At 35.5% G+C, this 27531-nt stretch overlaps 3 protein-coding genes across 7 annotated transcripts in view; 1 reads left to right on the forward strand and 2 right to left on the reverse strand.

Moving 5' to 3' along the window:
• The window catches only part of LOC127436478 (anoctamin-1-like), a 78151-nt gene extending 77006 nt beyond the window's left edge, over positions 1-1145 (reverse strand). Inside the window, exons 1-2 of the mRNA XM_051690663.1 lie at positions 1029-1145; positions 360-698 (exon numbers count right to left, since the gene is read on the reverse strand). Of these exons, the coding sequence (XP_051546623.1) occupies positions 360-698; positions 1029-1058 (369 nt within the window). The 5' untranslated portion in view covers positions 1059-1145. The remainder of the gene's footprint in view (positions 1-359; positions 699-1028) is intronic.
• Positions 1146-6260: 5115 nt separating this feature from the next.
• On the forward strand, positions 6261-16570 carry LOC127436483 (CD9 antigen-like). 3 transcript variants are annotated; one of them, XM_051690672.1, is made up of 8 exons: positions 6261-6437; positions 11887-11989; positions 14177-14274; positions 14382-14456; positions 14552-14653; positions 15615-15704; positions 15825-15908; positions 16089-16570. In XM_051690672.1, the coding sequence occupies exons 1-8, from the start codon at positions 6369-6371 to the stop codon at positions 16152-16154; spliced, it is 687 nt and encodes a 228-aa protein (XP_051546632.1). In that variant the 5' UTR covers positions 6261-6368; the 3' UTR covers positions 16155-16570. The 3 variants fall into 3 exon arrangements, with proteins under 3 accessions (XP_051546632.1, XP_051546633.1, XP_051546634.1); XM_051690673.1 differs by lacking the exon at positions 6261-6437 and adding an exon at positions 7629-8532; XM_051690674.1 differs by lacking the exon at positions 6261-6437 and adding an exon at positions 9650-10864.
• Positions 16571-23034: 6464 nt separating this feature from the next.
• LOC127436479 (striatin-interacting protein 1 homolog) overlaps positions 23035-27531 on the reverse strand; it is a 32610-nt gene continuing 28113 nt past the window's right edge. For all 3 annotated transcript variants that reach the window (XM_051690665.1, XM_051690664.1, XM_051690666.1), the window contains 5 exons: positions 25630-25730; positions 25473-25539; positions 25226-25330; positions 24938-25142; positions 23035-24626 (listed from right to left, as the gene is read on the reverse strand). In XM_051690665.1, the coding sequence (XP_051546625.1) occupies positions 24376-24626; positions 24938-25142; positions 25226-25330; positions 25473-25539; positions 25630-25730 (729 nt within the window). In that variant the 3' untranslated portion in view covers positions 23035-24375. The remainder of the gene's footprint in view (positions 24627-24937; positions 25143-25225; positions 25331-25472; positions 25540-25629; positions 25731-27531) is intronic.

The raw sequence follows: 27531 nt of genomic DNA on the forward strand, positions 1-27531 counted from the left end.
TGTAAATAAGAAATCAACCTTGAATTGCTCTGATAAACGAAATAATATTTACAAAACCAGAATGCAGTCATTTTGCACTATCACAATCCTTCTTTCCTAAGATTCCTTGGCTAAGGGTAATAACAATCACACTTAAAGATCACGATTGATATCGTTTTTGACAGGGCTTCAATCATCTGATCTAAAGTGACAGCTTTGTGTACAATCTAAAACAGATGTGAACCTTACAAGGATCAACAAACCAAATTAGATGCATGTGTCAAAAGCAAAGTCCAATATGCATCAAAACACCATTAAAAGCAGATCAACAGAAATACTCCACTAAAAGCGCAAATAAGACATGCTAATGTTCCACTTACCTCTTTATCACGCTCTACTTCCAGCCCTGCGTCCTTTAAATTGCCCTCAAACTCCTCTCGGATCATGATCTTCTCCCCATCAGCAGGGTCTGGGGGTCCAATGTCTACTACCACCACCTCCACGGGTTCATCCTTCCCTCCCTCTAATTTTTTGTCCTCCACTCCTAAAGGGTAACTACCATTGGAGATAATGGACAGTCTATGTTGACTAGGGGACCCCCTGATGGAGGAACGTTTTCGGTAGTGGTAGACCAGCACATAGTCCACTTTCCTTCGCCCGTCAGTAAAGTAGAGCCGTTTGCGAGGGTCCTGGTCCATGTCCATGAGGTTATGTGCCACCTGTGCAGGTGAGAGGATAATACAATGTACCCAGGCTCAGTCTTCATCAGCAGTGTGTGTGCATATCAAATTCAACTCATGGGCGGGGGGTATGGTGAGAATAGATGTAGGTCAGACTATTGCTTCTTAACTTGGCTGTTCTCAATACACTTAAATTTAGATCGAAAGTGTGCAGCTTATAGACACTTTGCATTGATAGATGTTACTTCTGGGTTATTCTTGTTTTAGTCACTGGCTGTAAAACTAATACTAACATGCCTGTGTATTACTACTAGTTGTAGTAGTAGCTACAACTGTTGATCATTCTTGAGAAATCAGATGTATACTTACGTGCACCTTGTTGTCACTTGTTTGGAGCATTCTGTCACTCTGAAGGAAAAACACAAACACGCGATGAAACAGCAACAGTTCCTCTGCGTTTCCAGCAAAGTGTGTGTTTTACTGGTGGCATGCCCGTTTCTAGTGCCATCCTACGTAGACGCCAGCATCCATCTTTCACAATGTTTATCCATCGATCTCGCAAAGCATGAAATCCATCCGTCTGTCTGATCTTGGCACCGTTGGCTTTGATTCACGCACAACAGAACGCATCTCCACAGAAACTTCTCATTCGTCTCTTCTAATTGTCCCTAGTGGGATACCTGCACGTCTCGAAGCTTAAGAGCGCTTCATTAACACGCCGGAGGGGCGTGCATGCGTGCGTAAAGATGGGCTCGCCAACAGGTTCAAGAGCCAGAGAGATACAAATACACTGGACTACACTGGAGCTTTTCTACCAAACAGCGTTTGTCTTTTCTTTTTTTTTTTTTTTTTTTTTTTTTTTTTTTTTATTATTTTATTTTTATGTAATGTTGAGTCATATATGAAACGAAAACATGTCCGGATCACAGTTTACCCTGAAATTAAAATAATAATAATAATATATTATTATTATTATTATTATTATTATACATATTAAGAATAATAATAAGAAACAAGAAATTCTATTTTGCAAAAAGAGAATGAAGCTTGTTTTTAGGAGCATTAAGATTTGTGAAATAATTTCCATGACAAATTTTTATAACCGTAAGTGCGTCTGCGTCCCTAAATGCATCAATAGTGATTATTTTGTTCTGTATCACAGTAAAGATTTACTCATTTCAGTTACATAACCTAATTTCATCTAATTGAATTGTGTAATTTTTAATTTTTAAAATTAATGAAGCCTAATATAGATAGATAGATAGATAGATAGATAGATAGATAGATTACTCAATTTGATAGAATTTTGCTATAAAATTGAGATGCGTATATAATAATTATGAATGCATTACCTACAATATAAATATAGTTATTTTTAATCGCAATACAGTTCAGTAATGAGAAGGAGGTTGTTAATAATTTATTTATTTGCGTAAAGAGAGCGGGCGGTGCTTAATTGTCATCATTAAAGAAAAATACCACAATCACTGAAAATAGGCTTCATTTTCTTAAAGCTAAATGTATTACTTTGTACTTTTGATTTTGGGGTAAAAATGACCGGAACATGTTCTTGAATTTTTTTTTTAGATTCACCCTTTGCAGTATCAAGTTGTGTGTGCACTAGTTATCTGACCCCTTCACCGTATAATTAACATTTGAGGTATTATAATAGGCTAGTTTATTAAAACTATTTATATTTGTCAGAGAAGCTAGCTACACATAGCTACAATTCATGAAGAATGAATACAGGCTTACGAGTTGTTTGACACATGGACAGGTTCAACAGGCTATTTACATGATGCAAGGACTCTTCAGTGAAGTTAAATGGATCATGAATGCAGCTGATGGAGTCACTGTCCATTTGCTCTCCATTTGTGTAAGATTCTAAATATTTATACAAGTATATAAATATAAACAAATAATCTTTGGTAGGCTAATTGTAGTACAATTTTGTGATGTCAACAGCCAGTTGGTATTCGGACTGTTTATAGCCCATGGATACAGGTTGTGATGACATACCGGTATACGAAGGGGATCTATACACGGCCACGTGCGCAATCAGGTATGGGAAGATTGCGGACTGAGAAGGCGTAAAATCCTCTCCAGGATTTGGCCAGGCTTAATTTAATACCATGACTGGTTAAGAGAGAGAGAAGGCTTATGATTGTGCCAAACTTTGACTAATTTCCACGGTTGAATAAAGCCCACCATAACCATCCAGGTGCACCAGAGGAGATGATTCTCCAATTTATTGATAAAGTAGCATCCATCCATCCATCCATCCATCTATCTTAGTGCAATCATGTTGCACACTACTTGGGCCCATCAGCCTTTAATGTAATGCTGTTTCATATACAGAACATCAGAAGCCCACCGAAATACATTTGAACGCACAATTACCATGCTTTTTATACATTTCCAAGCTGCAGATGGTTCTTCGTCACATATGGGAAACCTAAACGTTCTGATCAGTGAAGACAGGAATTTCCTCCATTCAGAAACATCACATATAGCCCTCACGAGCCCACCCACAGAGCTGCTCTCGATTTGCTTGATTTCTTACTGTAAACAAGAATGGGGGGATCATGAAAATCTGAGTGAAACCAGTAGCTGAATATTATTGACCCATGTTTAAACCAACATGTTTGCTTTAACTTTGTGTAATTGTGGAGACTATTGTAAAAGCTACCATCTAAGTCATTAGCGCCCTCGTGTGGTGATACAAAAACAACTCGTGCGATAAATTCATTCGCATTTTAGCAGTGTGTGCCCTCATGTGGCCAACAACCAACATTGTATCCTTAAATATCAAAATTATTATTTTATTTTTTTTACTTGCAACTATCTATTCCGTTTGTGTTATATTATTGTAATATAGCTTAATAAAATTAGTATGCCTAAAGTTTGAGAATATATATCTACCAACATTTCATTTATGGGAAATAATTTAGTCTGAGAACCACAAGAGGGCGCTAATGCTGCATCCTGACCCAAAAAACAACAACAACAGCAAAAACCCTTTTTCAAAACTGTCTTGGTGCCAGGATGAAACATAGTGTTGTTTTGAAGAGAGAGGTACATTACATCTTTTCAAATCGATCTTTATTTTTCCTTCTCTCTATTTTTGGGAATAAACCAGTTTAAGTTGAGCCATATAAATATATAGACGTTACTAAACAAAGTTTTAAAATATTAATCAAATATATTATAAAAAGAATAAATCACTTTGTTAGAAGCTGGGATTTTGTTGCTGTGGAGGAAGTGGAACTTTTTGCTACATTCGGCATGTTTTAAGGACTGTTTTAGGACACTTGTCTCACTTCAAGCACTGTGATTTGTAGGAGTGTAAGAAGTTATGGTCAATGTGTTTCCAGCATATCTTTTGTTACTCCAGTGTATGACTAAAAGGGATACAATAGGTTTCTTTACCAACGTACAAGAGGATGTTTCATTATCTGGTGCAGACATGATATATGTTGTCAAATTTTTGCTCAATATCTCCTGGTTTACTTATGATAAAAAATGTGCACACATTCCAGTGTGTGCACGTGTACCAAACATGACCCAGAAAACTGATTTCATTTAGTTGTTTACAAAATCAGACGTTTACTCAGTAACCTCACTCAAAATTAAATTACTGGTGAGATGTCACTCTGAGGTCTTGGGAATTAATTGTGTGGAATTTAATACCTTAATGATTTGGCTCTATTTATGTGCAGAGAGGCCATTGAATTTAATGAGCATCTGAGATGCTGAGGTGAGAAATATGCACTGTAAAATTGTTCCTGAGTTGTGACTCAATTCACAACCATCTGCCTCAGATCTGTCCTTCAGTCATTTAGTCTGTATTTCTCTCATTCACCACTTTGCCATTTGCACAGTGAGCAAGAGACAGTCAAACAGTCCCACATTTGTCAAAGTTTTGAACAAAACAATGGTCATAGATCATACATAGATCGACTTGTATGATCAACGGCTTCATAAAGTATATAGACATTCAGTTTCTCTTCATTCCATATAACTGTAACTCAGATGTTTGAATGTGTCTCTGGAAGTGTGATCGACAGGCATTGTGTTCTTGTAACTTAGGGTGACATACATCACGGACAGAGATGGATGAATGTCAAAACACTGGGGGTTGAAGGAGTGCACTGCTCCGACTTTGACAATGGGCTTGATTCTTCTGCACCAAATAGTGATGCTCCAAATGAGACTGTCATTATCACTGTACTCACCTCACCAGCTTTAGGAGAAATCAATCAAAGGAAAGAACTTCTATAATTAGACAGAGGACAGTTTGACAGAGGCTTTGCAAACAGAGCTACAAATGCTGCAGTGATTAATAGACTTCATAAGGTAGTGGTGGCCGCAAATGCCACATGTGGTGTGTGATATATTAATAAATATGACTTACACCTATGCAAGTTTTAAGGATTTAGTACCTAGACATTATACCCAGTTATTGACAAAGAAACAGCAATAATGACTAGATGTTGCAACTGTTTGGGCCTGAAATGACTAGCTGATGTGTCACTGTGGGATGTAGACATCCTGGAATTTTTCAATAATTTCTGGGAGAGGAAAGAATTGTAGGTGGGGTCTGCTGTGCTTCACGAGACACGTAGTCTGTGTTGGTTTTGACAAAGTGTAAGCATTTATCTTACACTAAACCTTTGATGGATGAATTATAAAATCACAAAGAAAAAGAATATATAAAAGGAACATTCTGGGTTCAAGATAAGTTCATTCGTGTCTTTCTTTGTAAGATTTTAAGTTTAGATGTGCTTAAAAATGTCATTCCTAGGGCAAAATGTATTAAAGGATCATTCCAGGTTCAAAGGTTAAGCTCAATTGACTGCATTTGAGGCATAATGTTGATTACCATAAAAAAAAAAAGAAGAGGCAAAAGGTTACAGTGAGGCACAATGGAAGTGAATGGGGGCAAATATATTTTGAAAAGCAAAAAAAAAAAAAAAAAAAAAATGGCCTTGATTCCATTAACTGTAATCAAATAATATATATATATAATTTTAAATAATACCAATGCAAAATATGATATAATTGAAAAACCTTTTGAACTTTTTTCTTGGTGCGTGAGCACGTTATGGAATTGCAAGTAACTGAATGGCCCGCACATAATTTTGTAAATACTCAAATGGCCCTTAATAGGAAAAAGGTTCCCCATCCCTGTTTTGCGGTTTTAGGGTTTATGGCATTATGTCATCATGGTAACAAGGTTGTAAAATAAGGTTTATTTTTACACAGAAAAAACTAGTAAAAGATTTTATCACACTAAAATCAATCATGTTAACACGCGTATTAAGGAGGCCCTAAACCGCACGGTGAAAAAAAAAACGGTGTCTCAGTTCCTTCCTGAGTCTAAATCTTACATTTTCTTTCTCTCTTCAAAAAAATTATATATATATATATATTTTTTTTTTTTTTTTTTTTTTTTTTTTTTTGAAGAGAAAAAAAATTAAGACTTAGGCTCTGGAAGGAACTGAGACACCGTTTTTTTACCCCCAACCGTGCGGTTCAGAGCCTCCGTACATACTGTTTACATCAGAGAGAAAGGGAGAGGTGCGACTTTCCTCTTATAAACTGCCACAGCCCTTCAGGGCAGCAGCAACAGTGAGTCACAAGCGAGCAAGAAGGACACGCACACACAGAGTTTTGGGAATTTAAACATTTACAGTCTAAATTTAAATCATGACATCGCTGTCAAGTGGAGAGCAGTGCATCAAAAACGTCTTGTTCTTCTTTAATTTCGTGTTTTGGGTGAGTTTAATACTTTGCGCCTGCGTGTTTAGTCTGCGAATGTCGTGCAAATATGCTTATTCAGTGCCTAATAATGGAGAGCGACATTTTCTAAAAATGATGTTCCTTTGAAATCAAAGTGGTCGTTCTACCTTAAAGTGTAGGCTGATATCTGCTTGTGTCGAAAGTATTACATTTTATTGATCCTTTTGGTGTTTCAAAAGAAAAACAGTTATTTCTCGGAAAATAAATTGGCTATTTGGCTAGTAGGCCCACTTGACTGGCTGAGAGGAAGACATTTGCATGTCCGCGTTTATCAGTAGGCGAATTGACTCATGACTATTAATTATATTACGTGACTATTGGCAGAATGGTCTAATTAATATTCATGAGATAAGTCCAGGCGAATATCTAGTTTGTGTCCGTGCTAGCACCAGTAAGCGGGGTCCAAGCTAAACAGTACAACAACAACAACAACACCGATGATGTAAATAATAATAATAATAATAATAAACATCATCATCATCATCATTAAATAAGAACCTAAAGACAGAAATGTAAACTAACTTTCTATTAAGATAACTCTGCCATTGTTGTATTTTTATTTCTTCGCAGTTTAGAGACATTTATTTCCAAAGAGCATTGATGACAAATTTCTGCGTAAAGGGAAGTTCATTACCCAAGATAACGGGACATCCACACAAATACGTCATGATGTTTCATGAGAAGAGGAACAAGTGGAAGTTTGATAATAAAAAAAAAACTAAAAAAAAAAAACCTCTACCAAGTGGAGCCTTCAATGTTAGGCAAACATTTGGGTTACAATGAGGCACTTACAACGCAAGTGAATAGGCCAATTTTTGGAGAGTTTAAAGGCAGAATGTGAATCTTATAATTTTATCAAAGCATTATGTGTTATTTGAGCTGGATTGTAGGGTTTACAATGTTACGTTGTCATGGCAACAAAGTTGCACAATTCAATATAAGTTTACACAGAAAAGGTTAGTAACCAATTTTATCAGACTAAAACCATGTTAACACAAATTGTTTACATCTTATGGCTATAATTTTGAAACAGAGAGTATTTTTGTTTACAAATTGGCCCCATTCACTTCCATTGTAAGTGCCTCACTGTAAACCAGATTTTTGGTTTTTTTTTTTTTTTTTTTTTTTTTTTTAAACAAAAAGAAAAGTACATTTTGTGGTAATCAACCTTCTAATTGAGCTTAACTTGTGTTGAACTGGAATATTCCTTTAATAAATAATGCCCTAAGAATGAAATTTGATAGCACATATAAACTTTATATCTCATAAAGAACGAAAAGCATGAAATATGGAAAGAAAATAGCATGCTATCTGTTAAGTGCAACGATCATTTTGAGTAGAGGATGCAAATCCCCTGCTTCCCCTTTGGAACTTTTAAACAAGTGTTTACTTTGATTCAAGCAACCTGATCTCCAGTGTGCATCTCAGACACTATTGGCTCTTCTGGACAGTCTAGGCTGAGATTCTAAACCATATCCGTCCTCAACGTGCTTTCTTCTGCCTGACCTCAGTCTCTAAAACCTGTCTCTTCCCTTCTTAATACAGAAAGGGTGTCAAGCAATGGGACAATTGCTGTGTTCTGACTTCCCAGTGGTCCTGAGGGACAGCTTGAGTTACACAAACAAGAGAAGTTATCTCTTGATCATAAAGCTGTTGGTGCTGGTTTGGCAACTGAAGAGCAAAAATCTCTAAAAAGCTCAGATTCATGTGGATCTTTTATACTCATTCTTTCCATGTATACTCTCTGTGCTTATATACTCCTGGTTTGACTATGAATTGTGATCTGTGCTTTTTCACCAGACCAGTTATTTTACTAAGCGGTTTGTAAGCTCTCATCTGTGTCCTGCCTCAACACTTCCCACTAAAATAAATCCACCTCCCCTCGCTTTTGCCCCTCCTTCTCGTTGGTGTGTCCTATTGGAATTTTTTTGTCCACTCGCCTTGTTTTTATGGTGGGAAAGAAGCACACTTAATTTCTCTATACTGCACTGAATTGTACAATTTAGCCATGGCCGGAGGTGGACTTCAGTTTATCAAATACCTGCTCTTTGTCTTCAATTTTATCTTCTGGGTAAGTGTTTTTCCACCATTACCTCAACACATGTTGATTCATGTATGTTTGAGGAATAAGAGTGAGCCTAATGTCGAAACTAAAGTGACTCCACCTAAAAATGTGTAAAGCCTGCTAAAGATGCTTGTTTGGAGGTTTTATGTACTCTCTTTTTTTGTCCCTTGCCTGATGGTTTGTTTTGTTTTCAAACTCCATATATCCAAATCGGATGCAGTGTATATCAAACTTTGCTCTTTGAAAGTTACTCAAGGTACTCTGCTATCTTGGTGCCCTAATTGTCTTCAATTATCACTCTGAATTAGGGCAGAAAATATGGCTTCCTTGTTCACTGTGCTAATGGACATATATATAAAACTAGACTGAGAGAAGCTGTGGTCCAAGGGTTTATTTCTAGTTTTTAGTTAAATCAAATACAGAATTATGTAGGGCCTATTTGTCATTAAGAAACCTTTGAATACCCAACGACTGAAGAGTTTTAGTAGACTGCTTTGTTGGGAACTGTTGAACCTGACCGGCTGAAAATGTTCAAGTCTCCTAAAAGCTTTTAATTTTGAATGTAAGACACTCTGACATGGGGCAGGAAAACAGCTGAATGATTGAATGGATTGAAGACAGTTCATACTAAATCCACACATGTAAAACAGAATATAAAATAGCAAGCTGAGAACTGCGTTTATCATTTTACCACTAGGTATTTTGGGTTAAACAGAGATAGAAAACTGCCCAATGGACATAGCAACAACTGACTTTATATGGTTTTGTCTTACAAGTAATTTGACATGATTCAAAGACATTTTGGTGTTACAACTTGGCTTGCGTAAGCATTGTGGTGAGTGAGCAAACTTGTTAACACTAAATCCACCCATTACAACTAGCTTCCATTCTGTGTGAATGGAAAAAGGTGGGATTAGTTTGGGAGTCTTTGGGACAAGCCTCCACACCTCTGACAGTGACTCACAGTGAACTCATGTCTGTGATGCATTTTCCACAACAGAAAAAGTTTCGCAGTGGAGGATTGCAACCCTGTTTGTCAAGTGCCAAAGATGCCTGTGGGGTGGGGTGGGGTGGGGTGGCTGAATGAGAATGAAAAGCTGAGGTACTTTTTCATGTGCACAACAATGGAGTGTGAATAAAGGGACATAGTGGTCTCTGACCTGATAAATGAAATACCCTCATTTACTGTACATAAATTGAAAAAAAAAATTAACTATAATTTTGAGTTATTTATTAAATCATTTAAAGTTATTTAATAAAGCTGTAAGCTGTGGTGTGCAATACAGTGATTTTACCCTGAATATAAAACCCACTTAATCAACCTCGAGAAGCATATTGCTTATTTAAAATAAAATCAATATGATAAAAGACATGGAATGAGAATGGAATAAACTGTTCTTCCATGAAGTAATGTAGTTTTTATGGACACATCTACACAAATCTGTTTTCGTTGAAGATAATTTTTCAGTTTCCTAAATCCTAATATCTCCGTTTCCAAAGTATGCGGTAATTGAAAGTGTTTTCTAAATGCTTAGTTTTCGGTGGAGGAAAACACCGATCCAGTTTGGATGAGAAGCGTAAGCATAGGGAAATATATGCATTTTCAAACAAAAATGTATTAGGCCACGTCCACGCTAATCATTTTAAGTATGAAACCTTAGTTTTCAGTTTCCTAACGTCATTGTTTTCTAAAGTATGCGGTAATGGAGATCGCTTTCGTTGTCGTTCTAGTGTGGATGAGAGGCGTAAACATAGTGAAATTTATAGGTTTTCAAAAGAAAGCGTATCATTGTGGACATGGCCTAAACTGGAGTTGGAAATATTATAAGTTACGAGCACTTGAATGACCAAGCGAAGTCGTATTTTCTAGGGGGAAACTCTGAATTCTAGATTTTACCCGAATCGCTGACTTATGATGTTGGAAGCAGCTTGTCGACATGAAAGATGATGGAAAGCAATGATTTAGCAAAATCATTTTATTTCAGTGCTTTATTTCAATAATGTTAATTTGTTTTGTATAGATTATCCAACCATCTTCTATAGCCGCTTGTCTAATGTAGGGTCACAGGTAGTGCTGGAGCCTACCCCAGCTATCTCAGGCCAAAGACAGGTGGCCAGTCCATCACAGGGCAACACACACAGACATACACATTCACACTCTCTCTCTCTCACTAACGGGCAATTTAGGGTCTCCAATTAACTTAACCTGCATGTCTTTTTGGACTGTGGGGGAAACCGGAGCACCCAGAGGAAACCCACATGAACATGGGGAGAACATGCAAACACCACAAAGGCCCCATAGAGCTGGGAATCAAACATGGGACCTTCTTGCTGTGAGGTACAATGCTACTCACTGAGCCATCGTGCCATGTAATTCATGTAAATTGTAATTCAAGTTCATGTAAATTAATTAATAATTTGCTAGATGCCATGATTTTATAAATCATATAGATTGCATAAAAGTGATTATCCACCAGTACATCAGAAAACAGACTTTTGCCGTCGTTCATTATGTATTTCATTTAGTTTGGCTTTTTCCGAATTTTGTTTCTGACTTAAAAGTGTGGCATGTTGTAATAATGAATTCAGACTTTGGAGCTTCTTAGGTGCACTTATAGACAATTTAGTTTAACTGTTGGCCATTTATGATTACCAAGTAATATTGTAATTTGGCACATTAAGAGACAATGTGCAGTCAAAGGTGTGCGTTTATCTGTATTTAAAATCTGATTGTACAACAGCTTCAAACATAGTTGACCTAGTCAGAATTTAGAGTTGGAACTATCCATTTTATTATACACCTATTTTAGCAGGAATGGATTATAAAGGGTGCTCTTCAATGATATGCAGTGTGTGTTAGATGTGGGCTGTTGATTAACTTTAGGCTGTGAGAGCATGTAGGATCACAATGATTACAATCTAGTATAAATGTTACTCGTTCGTGTAAGTCACATTGCCATGTTCGGGGTATTAATGGAGTTGGGCAAGATTAATTCTAGTTTATTCATGGTGTATTTTTGCGTATCTCTTCTTCTCTCAATGTTTGCTTTGTGGAAGTGAGACCCTGCATTTGGCAGCGGGCAATCACATTGGTCCGCTCCTGTGGTTTCACAGTTGTTTCATGGCATGAATGCCTTTGTTGCATAAGGCCTGTTGGACTTCATTCTGTCAGAATGAAAGTGAAATGTTTGGTTCTGTGCCTCACTTCCTGTATGTTCGGCCCTTGTAAATAATGCCATGCTTGGCCTGCGGCTATGTTTCTTTTATGTGAGTGTTCAGTTTGTGGATGTCTGTTATCAGATGTTAACATGCATTCAGTTCAAACCTGACATTATTTTCTTTGTTTGTTCCTTTTATCAGCTTGCAGGAACAGGTGTTTTGGCTGTTGGTCTCTGGCTGCGTTTCGATGAAAGAACTAAAGGACTTTTCAATGTAGAAGGTTCTCCGTCTGTGTTCTTCACAGGTGAGATCTGGCCCAGCGCCCTCAGAACTACATTTCTATATTTATGCTCCACATCCTGAGTCCTGAATGTTTGGTTTTTGTTTTGTTTGTTATCAGTGCGTCAGAAATCAACACAACTCCAGTCCCAACACATCACACACCTACCCTTTTCGCCTGCATGATCATGTCTTTTTTAGCTAGTGTTTGGGTATGATGGTAGTCATGGGAACAGGCCACTCCCATTTACAGATCAGACTGTGTCATTTGAATAGTGCACCATCAACACCTTGATATAAGAAAATGTGAAATAAAAATAAATGTAAAGACCATTTTGGAGTGTGAAACAGAGAGACAAGAGAGTTGTTTAAGGCTTATCTTCAGAATATCAGAGATAAGATCCACTACCAGTTAAATGTTTTTATGTCTCCCATGATATTACCATTTCGATCTAAAGGCTTATGCTAAAAGTCTTATATAAATGTGTCTTTACAAAACTAAAATTTATATATAGACAATTTATATTAAACCAAATAGCTTACTGCACTAGACATGTTTTTTCCAGTCATATATAAAACATGTCCAACAGGATAGCATGAAAGGCCATTCTATTCTTCTGTAGGGTGTGTTTGTTTTTATGAAAGACTGAATTCCTTCCCAGCTTTGGAGGTTTGCAGAGAAAGACCACAAAATGGCACCCAGCAAAATAAAGTTTAAAATTAAAATCAACCCTCTAATAAAACACAGATCACTGTAAGAGAGTAAAGAAGGGCTTGGGCAGGTCTGTTCGAGTTATAATGGCAGTGCTGGTTTGGATGAGGCTGTGTTTGGCCCACATGATGCCAGCTCTCTGCCCCTTTCCATCATCCCTCACTGAGCTGCCTTTCTCCTCTTTGCCAACAGAACCCACATTGTTTTTTTACTTCCCCAAATTCTTTTGTTTTGCCTTGGTTTATTTTCCTTTCTCAATGATTACTAGGAGGATGCCTGCCCCTCACCATCCCAGAAACACGATAAATTTAGTTGGCAAATGCTTGTCTGAATAATAGATTGAGTGACCGTGGGACGTCCTGCAATGCCAGACATCCTAGAGACAGAACAGCGGCTGTTGTCGCAATGTTTCTATGGATACAGCACTACAGTTTTTGCATATTTTGCATACTTTGGTCTTACTTAAACCAATAGAAATTTTAACAGAAGCTTTAGGGACAAAATGTTATTTTATGTAGCATTCTCTTTTCTCAAAGCAGAATGTGTAGCTTTAGGCCACATCCACATTAATATATTTTTGGTTTGAAAACTCTGTTTTCAGTTTCCTAATGTCATCATTTTCCAAAGTATGTGGTAACAGAGAACAGTTTCAAAATGCTCCATTTTCGGTGGAGGAAAACGGCATTCTAGGGTAAGAGGTGTAAATGTTGTGAAATCAATGTGTTTTAAAATAATCTGTGTGGATGTGGCCTTAAAGGAATATTCCGGGTTCAATAAAAGTTAAGCTCAACCAACAGCATTTGTGGCATTATGTTAATAAAAAAAAATAGACTCATCGCTTACAACGCAAGTGTATGGGGTGTATTAAAAGCAGAAATGTAAAGTTTATAATTGTAAGCACTTGCATTGAAAAATGTTTTTTTTTTGCATATTATTTGAGCTGTAAAGTTGTTTAAATCCAAATTTTTGCAGTGTTACATCGTTATTTCAACAAAGTTGTAAAATTGGATATTAGTAAGCGATTTTATCATACTAAAAATATGTTAACAGGCATATTGTTTACGTATTGTTTACACTGTAAAGTACTTGAAACAGCAAGTATCTTAATGTTTATGGATTTGCCCCAATCGCTTCCATTGGAGTGCCTCACTGCAGCAATCCAGATTTTTCCTTTTTTTTAATTTTTTTTTGTTTTTTTTTTTAAAGAAAAGCAGGAACAGGTTGAAATAAATTTTTATGGTAATCAGCACTATGCTACAAATGCTGTCGATTTAGCTTAACTTGTATTGAATCTGGAATATTCCTTTATTGAATTCCAATATGTCCCAAAACCTGGGAAAAAGAGAACTAACCGCCCCTGATTTCCAATATACCTGTTCTTCTTTGGGTTAGACACCCAAATAGCAGATATGAGGATAAAAGGTAATGTAATAAAACAGAAGTATGGTGTTTTTATGTAATGTTTTATATAATGAACAGTCTCTCTCTTTCCTACTTTAGGGGTTTACATCCTCATTGTGGCAGGTGCCATCATGATGGTGGTTGGGTTCCTCGGCTGCTGTGGAGCAATAAGAGAGTCAGCATGCATGCTGGGGCTGGTAATTAACATATCATTTTGCTTCGCATTTGCAAAGTCCTTGCAGACCAACATTGCAGTATTTTTCACTGATGTTCTTTACTATTCTTTGTTTCTTACTGTCTCCAGTTCTTCATGTTCCTGTTGATCATTTTTGCTGCAGAGGTGGCTGCTGGAATCTGGGGATTGTCCAATCAGGACAAGGTGGGTGATGTTCAAACTTTATACTGATGCTCTATGAATTGGGTCTTTTTATCCTTTTACTCTGTGTCTCATGTTCTTTCACTCTTCCTTCTCAGATCATTTCAGACGTCCAACAGTTCTACACGCAGACATTCAACACCTACAAAGGCACTAAGCAGGAAGCATTGAGAGAAACTCTGCGATTGATTCAGTACGGAGTATGTATCAGTGTTGCTATTGTTAATGAAAACTACATTTCCATTAACTGAAATAAAAATGAAAACACACATAATTGGAAAAACTGAAACTAAATTGAAATATTTCTTTCATGATTCAAAATGAACTAAAATGAAAAAAAATAAAACCCAAATTAACCCTTAAATGTATGGTTGCTTTGCCAGACATTATTACATACCTAGGGTCTTAAGCAACCCAGCACGTATATCTATCACAAATGGATTCTCTAGGGGCAGTGGTAGCTCAGAAGGTCGGGGGTTCAAGCCCCAGCACTGCCAAGTTGCCACTGTTGGGCCCTTGAGCAAGGCCCTTGACCCTATCTGCTCCAGGAGTGCCGTATCATGGCTGACCCTGCACTCTGACCCCAGCTTAGCTGGGATATGTGAAAAAAAGAATTTCACTGTATATGTGCAAATGTATAATGTGTGATAAATAAATATAATTATAATTAATTATAATTATTTTTTAAAAAAATACCCAGATAGTAGACAATTAGAAAATAATAGAAGTTTATTTTTCATGTATCAAAGAGATAATGCAACAAATAATAGAAAGGGGATTTATTACTTGCAGGCTTAAATTTATGAGATGCAACTGGCTATAGATTGCGATATCCTGGGTCACTAATGACCCTATACACTTTTGGTAATTAAGCAATTAGAAGAAATATATTTTTTGCAGTTTTCATTGTTACACTATTCAAAAGAGAAATATTAAGGATTACTAAAGAGATGGGTGTGTAACTCCCCAAGGTAAAGGAGGTGGAGCGATGTCCTGGGTCATTAAAGACCCAAGGTATGCATTTAAAAGTTAATTGTATAAAAAAAAAATAATAAAAAATATTTGGTAAGTGTTCTTCTTCATGGTTTATTCAAACTATAACAGTTCAAACATTAAAAATAATAATAATAAAATAAACAACCATTTGCTGTGTCCTTTTAGTTGAAGTGCTGTGGACCAACAGGAACGGCCTTTGATGGAGCTACTGAAACCTGTCCGAAAAAGGAAGGATTTGAATTGCTTGTCACTACGGTACCAGAAACTACATAAATCATGAAATGATAAGCAAAGACTCCTCAGAAAAATTTTGTTATGATAAGTGTCTTTCCATGTACTATAGATAGATACTTTATTGCTGCTTTTTTACCCTAGAGCTGCCCATATGCCATTAAGGAAGTCTTTACCTCAAGGCTTCACATCATTGGAGGAGTCGGGATTGGTATTGGGGTGATCATGGTGAGTATGGATGTAACATCATCAACTGCTCTCTGAATGTTTTAAAGGTGTAATGCCCTGCTCCCCTTATACATTGGAGTAGATTCTGTTCGTTTTGAACTGAGAAGCTTTGATGAAGCGCCAGAGCTCATTCTTGGGGAGGAAGCCGCTGAACTGATTCATTCTTTCTCTCATTGGCAGATCTTCGGTATGATCTTCAGCATGCTGCTGTGCTGTGCTATCCGACGAACTCAGAACATTGTATGAGCTGTCATTACCACAACAGCCTGTTTTCTGCTATGTATTTATCTGTTTGTGAATGTATATGTGAGTCACACTCCTTTTGTCTTCTAACAAAGCCCAACATTAAACAACCATCCTAAAACTGTTACAGGCAGGGCATATACTGGGCAAAAAATGAATTGCTCTTAAATACCTACATGTAAATGGCCTTGTCAAGTCAATTTTAATTTCTTTGGTGTTTCAATTTATACATTTCACATTTATATTTGCCTGTTTGAATGTACGTGCAAGCTTCTGTCATTTTTCTCTTTATTTTTTGTACCATTTTATTATGAAAAAGCTTATTTTATGAATGTGTTTATAATTTTCTCTATGTACCACCGTCAGTGTATGGACAGGGAGTTACACATTGAAATTACAATAAAGTAATCAATAACCAGTTTCTGACTGAATGATGATGAAAAATGCACCAAACTGCTCCATGCTGTTTTTCATTCCAATTAAGTTTGGAAAGTTTTTTTTTTTTTTTTTTTTTTGCAACTATCAGGGTGCACCCCTTAGTTAAATTTAGTTTGTAACACTTTATTGCCAATAAAATTAACAACATAAAACCTTCGAATGATAGTTTTATTTCAGTGTAGCAAAGGGACCATTGCAATGATGCTATCATAAAAATAAGCCATTTAGAATGCATTGGATCATTTAAAAGCAGATTATTGCATGGCAGAGAGTCTTTGTGTCATGCTTTGACTTTCTAAGAAGACATTTCAACAGAACTTCATTAATTTGCATGATAAAAACTAAAATGGTTCCATTTGACAGTTTATAGAACTGAAAAAATTTACTACCGTTTAATCCCACTGTGATTTATTTTTTTGTTTTGTTATACCTACAGTTTTAAGAGGCAAATGTATATGCAAAATTAATATGCACATAAATAAGCTTGATTGGCACAAAACTTTTTTTGTTGTTGTTGCTGCTTTTTTCCTTTCTCCTTGGTGGCTCCAGGCCAGCCAAAGCCTCTGAACTCCAAGCAGTCTATTGCATTATGAGAGATGTAGTAAGCAGACGTTCTACATGACAGCACCTCTGTCTTTGTGGATTTGGCACTGATGGACCTTTTCTTGGAAGATCGCTTCTTTTTGCTTTTGGTGGCAGGTTTGGCACTTTTAGATCTTGTCTTTTTAGAACCTGGAGGCTGTAACATTTACATTATGAGGGGAAAATGTAGGTATATAGAAGATCTTGTGTAACAGAAATCATATCAGATTTTCCACAGATTTTTATCTTTTGGCCTTTTAGCAAAATGTAAAAGTCTAAGAAAGCACGGTAATATGCCATGTGTGATATCACCCCAATCATTCACCCAAACCAATAAATAAATCAAATTTCCTCTCTGAACAGATTAAAGTTGTCTGCCCCATGTGAACATGTGATCACTCTATTGGGCACTCTACATGCATGCTGTAAACTGGCCCTTTGCAGTAGCTACATACAGGATTATGCATTAGGTTTTGCTGGATTTTAAACTTTAGAACATTTTGTTACCAGCTGTAAGACAAATTCTACCCAGAGGTCTGCCGTTCCAGTTCAGTGAGTCTCCCTTAGATCCTCTGTTGTGTTTATTTGGGGTCGTCTTGGTGATCAGTCATGGGAGCATTTCCATGGAACTCACACTGACTTTTCAGGTTGGGCAATGATTATTTTTTTTATTTTTTTCATCCCCACATAATTTAAGCTCTTAAAGCACATACAGAAAAACCCCGATGTAAGTTCACTTGGTATAAATACTTTATACAAAGAATCACGTGGAGCTACTTCCTTTAAGTACTTCCTTGAATACCTTCCTTGAAGAAATTTTGACTAGCTTAAATAATTTTAAATGTTTAATCTATTACACTTTTTTAAAACAATTGTAACTATTATTTAATAAAATGCGGTTCAAAAATATTGCTCGGTAAATTTTGCTAGCTAACAACCAATCGTTTTCAATTGAACATAAATGTATTGTCCACAAGGGGGCGCATGGAGGATCAGAAAGTCAAATCTCAGGACGTTTTTGTCTCATGCTTAAGACATTTATAAACTAACAACTATAATCATTTAAATCTATTTATTCCAAGGATTTTCATCTAAAAAAAATAAAATAAAATAAAAATAAAAAATTTGCAATATGCCTGATTATTCTCTAATACTTAAATTATTAAATAAAACACCCTTCGCAATAATCACAATCGACTGTGATTTGTCCATCCTGATCAGCGCTGAGAACAGCGCAACGTAAACGCTGTCTAGTTCTGGATATTATTTTACACATAAACAATATCAGTGGGAAACACTGAAGAGTTAATATCCGATACTTATTGTTTATTCTTATCGTCAGGTGACCTATATAGCTAAACAGTGACCACCAGCTTTTTCTTCACAAAAAAAATAAATAAACAGTTGTCTTAAATTATTTGGCACTGATTTAAAATGATTTTATAACTCAGTGATTACTTTTTTCCAATGACAATAAAATAAAATAAAATTACAGTTAAAAAAGGAATAAAATAAATAAATACTTACATATTTTTTTTTTTGTAACAAAGTTACCCTTTAAGCCATTTTAGAGCAAATACATAAATATGAAGGTATATGCTGTATTAAACTTTCTTCAAATCCTGTACAATATATCATTTTTCAAGTTAATCTTCCAACTCACACAACTCTGCTTGTAGCTTTCCCCCTGTTTTTTTATTTTAATTATTATTATTTATTTTTTTTAGTATTATTATTATTTATTTTTGCTTTTAATTAGATTTTTTTGTGTGTATGTTTGTCATTGGACAGAGTAATAAGTAAGTTAAAATAATTTTAAATCAATGCAAAATAATTTTATACTAGGGTTTTCTTCTCACTGGAGTTTAAGCCATAGAAACAAGTGGCAGCGCTGTAATTCACAAAAGTCGCCACCAGAGGGCGTGTGTATTGGTGTCTTTCACACTAAGCACCACAGCTATTGTAAGTTCCTCTGACAAATGTTTTTTTTTTTTCGTTAGATAGAGTAAACATTAAGTTAAAAAGTTGACATTAATACAAAATAATAATTTAATAAAAGAGTTTCCTCTGACTGGAGTTTTAGCCATAGAAACAAGTGGCAGTGCTGTAATTCAAACAAATCGCCACCAGAGGGCGATTATATTGGTGTAATTTACACAAAGCACCACAGTTTAGTTCCTCTGACAAAATATTTGACTGTTTTTTGTTTGTTTGTTTGTTTTTTGTAATTATACAGAGTGATAATTAAGTTAAGAAAAACTTGAAATGAATAAAAAATAAATTAATTAATAAAAGAGTTTCCTCTGACTGGAGTTATAAGCCATAGAAATAAGTGGCAGCGCTGTAATTCAAACAAATCGCCACCAGAGGGCGTTTGTAATAGTGTAATTCACACAAAGCACCACTGTTTAGTTTTTAACCTAGACGATGTATCACAATTTAATGAAAAGGCATCTATTTTATTTATTTATTTATTTATTTTTAATTCACTAGGAGAGGTTAAGAAAATAAGTCCCCTGGAAGTGATGGTCTAACATCTGAATTCTATAAATTATTTGCTGAACAGCTTGCTCCTTTCCTCCTAGTCTTTTGTGAAAGTATTTCCAATGCCAGCCTACCATCATCTATGACTCAAGGATTAACTACTTTGATTCCAAAGCCTAAAAAATATCTGTATTTTATTAATAATTGGCGACCTATAACTCTTTTTAACAACTATTATAAGTTACCTGCATCTATATTCGCTAGAAGAAAAATGACACTATTGATGAATCCCTGTCAGGTTTAATGAAAAATATCATATATCAAATAACATAATATTAGTTTTAGACCTATTAGATTACTCCCATTTAATTAATACAAGCAGTTTTTTTTTATTTGTAGATTTTCATAAAGCGTTTGACAGTGTTGAACGTGTTTCTGTTCTCTTTAAAAGTTTTTGGTTTTGGCTTCTTTTCTACAGCAATACAACAATGTAAACAGCTCAATTAAACTTAAACATGAATCCAGTTCTAGATTTGATTTAAAAAGAGGCATTAGGCAAGGTTGTCCCATCTCCCCTTATCTTTTTTTGCATGCAGCTCAGTTATTGTGTGTTTATATAAAAATAAGTCATCTTAAAGGGATTTCAGTTGCAGATAAAGAAGTCATTATTAGTCAGCTAGCTGATGATACAACTCTTTTCTTGAATGATAGTGGTCAATTCCTGTTGCAGTTAATGTTTTCAAGTTCTCTAGTGCATCTGGTCTGTGTCTTACTATTAATAAATGTGAGCTAATGGCTGTCAAAGAATGTGATTCACCGAATATTCATAACATCCCAGTAAAGGATAATGTTACATATTTAGGAATTATTATTTTTAAAGATCAGTTGAAAAGATGCTCCCTCAATTTTAACCCTCTTATTGATAAAACAAAAAGGAAACTGAATCATAGCTTCAAACAGATCTTTCATTAAAAGGCACAATTCTGCTTACAAAGGTAGAGGGCTAGATTAACATATGCTGCGTTAACTTTATATCTTGACAACCAAACTAGCAATGAAGTTATTATAAGTTCCACTGACAATTTTTTTATTTTGTATTTATTTATTTTTGTCATTAGACAGATTCATAATTAAGTTTAAAAAAAAAACTTGACATAAATTTAAAGTTTAGTAAGTTTACTAAAGTTTAGTTCCTCTAACAAAATACTTTATTTTTATTTGTTTTTAGACAGAATAATAATCAAGATACAACAAATTTTTTTTTTATGTTTTTTAAAATTTTTATTTATATATTTTTGTTGTTGGACAGAATAATTGCTGTTAAAAAATCATTTGAAATGAATGAAAAATAATTTTATACTAGGGTTTTCTTCTCACTGGAGTTTAAGCCATAGAAACAAGTGGCAGCGCTGTAATTCACAAAAATCGCCACAAGACGGCGTTTGTATTGGTGTAATTCACACAAAGCACCACCGTTATTGTAAATTCCTCTGACACATTGTTATTTTTGTCGTTAGAAAGATTAATAATAAAGTTAAAAAAACTTAAATATTTTATTTTATTTTTTTTAAATAAGAGTTTCCTCTGACCGGAGTTATAAGCCATAGAAATATGTGACAGTGCTGTAATTCACAAAAATCGCCACCAGAGGGCGTTTGTAATAGTGTAATTCACACAAAGCACCACTGTTAAGTCCCTCCCTCTAATTCAGTTTGAAAAAATAATACATATTGTATTCTTTGTCGTTGAACAGAGTATTTATTTATTTATTTATTTGTCATTGGAAAAAGTAATCATTAAGTAAAAAAAAAAAAAAAAATCTTAAGTGAATGCAAAATTCATTTAAATTATTTTTAAATGATTCCCACACGATTCAGTAAAAAAAGAATCGACGCAAAATAAATAAAAAGGTTATTGAAATATTATTTACACAAATCAACACAGGACTTCATTCAGTCCAAGGGTTTTGAGGTGTCTGTTATTAGCCTATATTGACTGAAAAACACATTGACTGAACTGCGCCCTCCTGTGGTGATTTATGAGAACTACTGCTGCAACCTGCTTAGAAACCTTGTCCTGAATTAATTGAATCATTTGTGCACCACGTGTCATTATTTTGCATACGTTTTGCATTTATGTATCTTTATTTTCACAACAAAAACGTTCTCAGCATGTGTCCTCTATCGTTTAAATGCATCGTTTAGAATACGTTATGTTGGATTAAATGCATTTGCTGCAGTATTATGATCACGCTCACGCGCTTTCATGAACCTCGTCCACAGCTCACACCTGCACTGAACACCTGACGCTCTTCTGGACACTTCTTCACATTCAGAGGCAATGAAAGCTTCTATAAAGTTACAAAAATCATGTTGTTTATCAACTCTGTATGTATAAATGTAGTCATGTCTTCTTAAAGGTATAGAACAAGTTTGTTTACATGCTGGCTCTCTTGCTGAACTCTCTTGTCAGACCTTAAAGGTGCTGCTGAGTGTAATTGTTATTATATTAAAATACTTTCTCCTATCCTAGCTTAATATGCAGAGTTAACTGTAAGTAAGACATTAATTGGGATTTTACTGAAAAAGTGTAAACACTGTGGCTCTGTGTTGCTTTGAGCGTCCCATCCAGCCCAACATAGCAACATTGGCTCATCTAGTTGTGTGAGTTTGTGGTGGGACAGTTGGGTTTGTGTTCAGTTAATTGCGTCAGTCTACCTCATTAGCATGAGCTTAAATGCTTTCATTCTGTACTTTTGTTTTCACGCATTGCTTGTTTAAATGTTTTCAACAAAAAACACATGACATAATATAAGCTTGTTTTGGATATAATTAGAAGCTTTTTTTTTTTAATGGTGACAAACTTTATGATTAAAAAAATTATTTTACAGTGTCTCTTTCTCATTAATCACCGTCATTTAAATAATAGAATATTCGAGTATTCGTTTTTTATGAGCTTAAATATTCGAATACCGAATTATTGATGAGTGCCCATCCCTAGTCTGAATAAAGTCCTTATTTGTGCAATTTTGTTTCGTGATCCTAGTGGCATAGAAATTACACTTTACCTTTAAGAATAATAAACTTTCTTAGTTGTTGGATTGCAGGAACCGAAGCATGCATTTATTAGCTTCATAAGAATAGCCCATTTTTATTCATTTTACAATGTAGAATAGGTAGAAATGGTAATTTTGATGTTGTAGTCTCACTGCAAATAATATTCTACTGTTCTCTGTGGCCAGAGAAAGCAACTGTATATGCCATTATTATTTATCTGTTGCATGGCAATAATTGTCTACAATTTTGATGGATCTTTTCAATCTTATAACAATGATACCAAACTTTAGACTGTTTAGGATTCCTCAAAACAGGGATTGATATAACTCTCTTAATAATTTATTAAAGACTCAATTTTCAACAATCACTTACAGTGCGTTCAGATACAACAAATCAGTGTACATATAAATGTGGTGGTGCTGTATTTGGCATGATTCATCATAGGTAGTTTAATTCAACAGCACCTTAAGTACAAATCAATGATAATAATAATAATAAAAAAAGGAAATTGCACTGCAATACAAACCCATGAGTGAACAATGAAGTGCAGTCTTTATGAATGATCTATATGACACTGTTTTTTTTTTTGTTTGTTTTTGTTTTTTTAAGTAACAGAACAGCTTGTCTCAGCTCTTTAAATTAGTGTTTCACAAAACCTTGCCATATAACCTCAACAGAGAATAAGACACAATAAACAAAAAGATAAAAATGAATTGTTAAAAATCAGCACCATTTAGTGTGACATATTTGTAGTGTGGGTGACGGTAATGTCACCAAGGACACTTTGAATGTGTATTGTGCTGCTCAGGGGTCTTTGTGTGCTGTGAAGTGCTACATGTGGAGTGGACAAAAATGAAGTGACTGGCTCCACTCAACAACACTTACACCCTCTAATTTACAACATGATACCACAGAGAAACAAAATAAGTACATTTCTGACACATCAACTCTGGATAAAATTTGCAACTTAAACTGTGGACAATTATCTTTTCCAGAGAGACCCTGCCTCAAATTTACAGTAACAGGTGGAAGAGGTAACAAACGCATGAACTTCTTTATATTTAAATCATGTATAAGCACAAAATATTAAATATTTTTTCACAGTTCTACACAATGAATGACCATTTAAATAAATCTCGATAATTTCAGGATAGTATATACGTTAGAATACTGTATTTATGCGATTATATTACATAAAGTGTGCTTCAGTTATTGGAGAAGATATCTTTTATTCAATACAAAGGATTTCATATATATTTCAGTTTTTACCCAATGCAGCAATGAACCATGCTCCTTACACAGAATTACCAAAGGAGGGTCACCATTCCATATAGTGTATTCACGTTTATATCTGTATTTACAAGCAGTCATTTACAGAACACGAAAGGAAGGCCCAATGCTTTGAGTACTTGTGTGTTAATTGTGAGCCCACAGTATTAGTGTCAGTTTATTACAGAGTGTCTTTCCCACAAAAACAGTACACAAACAGTACATAATTAAAGGGATAGTTCACCCAACAATGAACATTCTGTCATAATTTACTCACCCTCAGCTCAAACAGGTCATACGGGATTGGACAAACATGAGTAAATGATGATAGAATTTTCATTTTTGAGTACGCAGTCTCTTTAACTCTGTAATAGTCGCAAGTAATCACAGCTGCATCACTGGGCCTGTAGCAGACCTTCCCACTGGATTGGCTGTGAAAACACCTCTCTTTCTAGCCACATCTCGTAGCTGTATTGGAAGTCTTCCGGCAGGTCCACACGCTGACCCAAAACACTTTGGAGGCAGTTGTCTACTGGTGTAAACTGGCTGTTCTGATTCTTATCGTAACGCCGTGTGTTGAATTTCTCTATGCTCTCCCGAAGTGCACACTCCTCTGCCTGGAAGTCCCATGGCCGAGCATCAATGTCTGTGTCAAGAGAATGAAAAATACAGAGATAATAGGTAGGAGCATCTGAAAGCTTTGAAGTCGGTTAATGACTCTTGTGTCACCAAGGCAACGACTGGCTTAACCAAGATGCTAATTTCTTATTTGTCCTTGAGATAATGCTTTTATACAAAGTAAACTACAGTACACTTATTACAGTACCTGAAGCTGACAGACGTGTAATATCATGATAAATGGCACATTGGTAGTTCATGGATCAACACTGCTAAGGATTACACGTCACATCGCCCCCTTATTGATTATGTACGAGTATCAAAGAACCTGATGTTTACCATTCCCATATGCCCAGTCGTCATTGAGCCGATGTCGTACTTTCTGATAAATGGCTGACATTGTTTTCATGTTACTCTTTCTCCACTGGCGGCCCAAATACTTAGTCTGGATCTTTAGGAGTTTGAGAACGTAGAGCTGCATCATAGCTTGTTTGACCTTTAGCGCCCTTTTCAGGATTGGAGCAGACTTGAACACCACAAGCATCTGTAAAGGAAAAGATGATTGCATTAGAAAATAATGACAGATTTATGCTCTCTTGTATGCTCTCTCTATTCACTCTCCTTTACCATAGTTCTGGAGTGTTTCCACTTGGTGATTTTGTTTAGGATCCGAAGTAGGTTGATGCAGGAGAAGAGATTACGCCAGCAGAACTGATTATAGTCACCAGCTTCCTGTTAACACATATACATACACATACCTTCAAAACAATGATTCGAATCTTCTGGTACCTCCTTTACAGATTAACAGAAGGGGAAAGTTTGAGGAAACTACTGACAACATTAGTGTTTTGTAAAACATTTAAGAAGAAATTACCAGGCTTTCAGCTGTGAGTTCAGGCATTTCATGAACCACACAATGTGGGAAATCCAGGGCACATATACTGCCATCAGAAAATATGACATGTTTACAAAAAATCATGTACTGATTCACATGTTGGATTGATTAAGCGCAGATCTCAAATGTCCTCTACCTGTTTTTGGCACTGATGTAAGACATGATGTTCTGGTTGAAGAATTTCAGGATGAGCGGGATGCAGTTAGCAAAAACCAGATGCTGTGCCACATATTCAAACTGTTCCCAACCAAAACAAAACAAAAAACACATTCAATACATCTCATCACTTTTATCCATCTAGCCGGTTATCTAAATCTTTAGTACCGTATAAGAAACAATGGTGAAAACAGTCAATGAAAATGGTTACAAATACCACTTTAATTCAAACCTTTAGATAACGTTAAAGTATATGTAACAAATATGTAACAGATTCGTCCCAAAGGATGAATGGCCCTTTATAGGGATAGTAAATCCTCTGAAAATTCTCGAATCATTTGCTCACCCTCATGCGATCACAGATGTGTATGACTTTCTTCTGCAGAACACACATTACAATTTTTAGAAGAATATTCCAGCTCTATAGGTCCATACAATGCAAGTGAATGGGTGCCAAAATTGTGATGCCCCAAAAAGTACATAAAAGGCATCATAAAAGTAATCCATACGACTCCAGTGTTTTAATCCATATCTTCAGAAGTGATATGATAGGTGTGGTTGAGAAACAGATCAATATTTAAGCTTTTTTGCTAGAAATTCTTATCCCTGCCCAGTAGGGGGTGACATGCATGAAGAATGTGAATCACCAAAAACACAAGAAGAATGTGAAAGTGGAGATTGACTGAGAAGGGAGGAGAATTTATAATAAAAAAGGACTTAAATATTGATCTGTTTCTCACCCATACCTATCATATCACTTCTGAAGACATTGGTTTAACCATGGATTAATTTTAAGCTGACTGTTTTGGCAACAAAAGGCACCCATATTTGGCACCCATTCACTTGCATTGTATGGACCAAAAGAGCTGAGAAATTCTTCTAAAAACCTTCATTTGAGTTCAGCAGATGAAATAAAGTCAGACACATCTAGGATGGCAAAAGAGTGAGCAAATGCTGAGAGAACTTTCATTTTTGGGTGAACTATTCCTTTATGTCCAGTGCAGTTACACAGAGAGAAAGTAAGTTTGGACTGTAAAATCTATAATTAACTGCCAACGTCCTGCTTTCATTTGTATTTTCCTCAAAGCCATTCATCATTTTTCACAGCCGAGTCTGAGACGCACACTCAGGAGTGATTTGCTTCCAGATGTACAGCCAGTGATCGCTGTGTTTTCAGTTTATCACAGCTTTAGATGTTAATGCGCACAGTCTGTCAAAGAATGGTACATCAGCTCAGCAGGACATCTGGAAGCACATCAGCAATACTGACTGCCGTTCTTGTTGTTTAATCTGAGCGATTTGTGGGATTGAGTTATTGAGAGAGAGAGGGAAGAAAAGGAATAGATCTGTGATTGCATTTTAGTAACTGATTTTAGTGATACTTTAAAGCTTTAACTGGAAGAATGAAAACTTCGGTAACACTTTACAATAAGGTTTCATTCCTTAATGCATTAGATATCACAAACAAACAATTAACAATATATTTTTTTAGCATTTATTCTGATTAACACTTTTTGATTCATAAAGTTAACAAAGAAAAGCAAAACATATATACAGAATCAACATTTAATCCCACTACCCCTCCCCCTCCCAATCCCCACCCCGACCCTCAACAAATATATATATATATATTTAAATAATCACACACATTTAAAACTATACTTCTCTCTCCACTGCCCCTCCCCGAGAGCCCTCTAAGAACGCCAAATAGCTGCCCCATTTCCCATTTTTTAGCATTTATTAATCTTTATTAATGTTATTTAATAAAATACAATTGTTTATTGTTAGGTCATGTTAGTTCATAGTGCATTAACTAATGTTAACATATACAACTTGTAATTTTAAAAATGTGTTAGTATATGGTGAAATTAATAAATGCTGT

Source organism: Myxocyprinus asiaticus, chromosome 47 (genome assembly GCF_019703515.2).
Source record: "Myxocyprinus asiaticus isolate MX2 ecotype Aquarium Trade chromosome 47, UBuf_Myxa_2, whole genome shotgun sequence".
NCBI lineage: Eukaryota > Metazoa > Chordata > Actinopteri > Cypriniformes > Catostomidae > Myxocyprinus > Myxocyprinus asiaticus.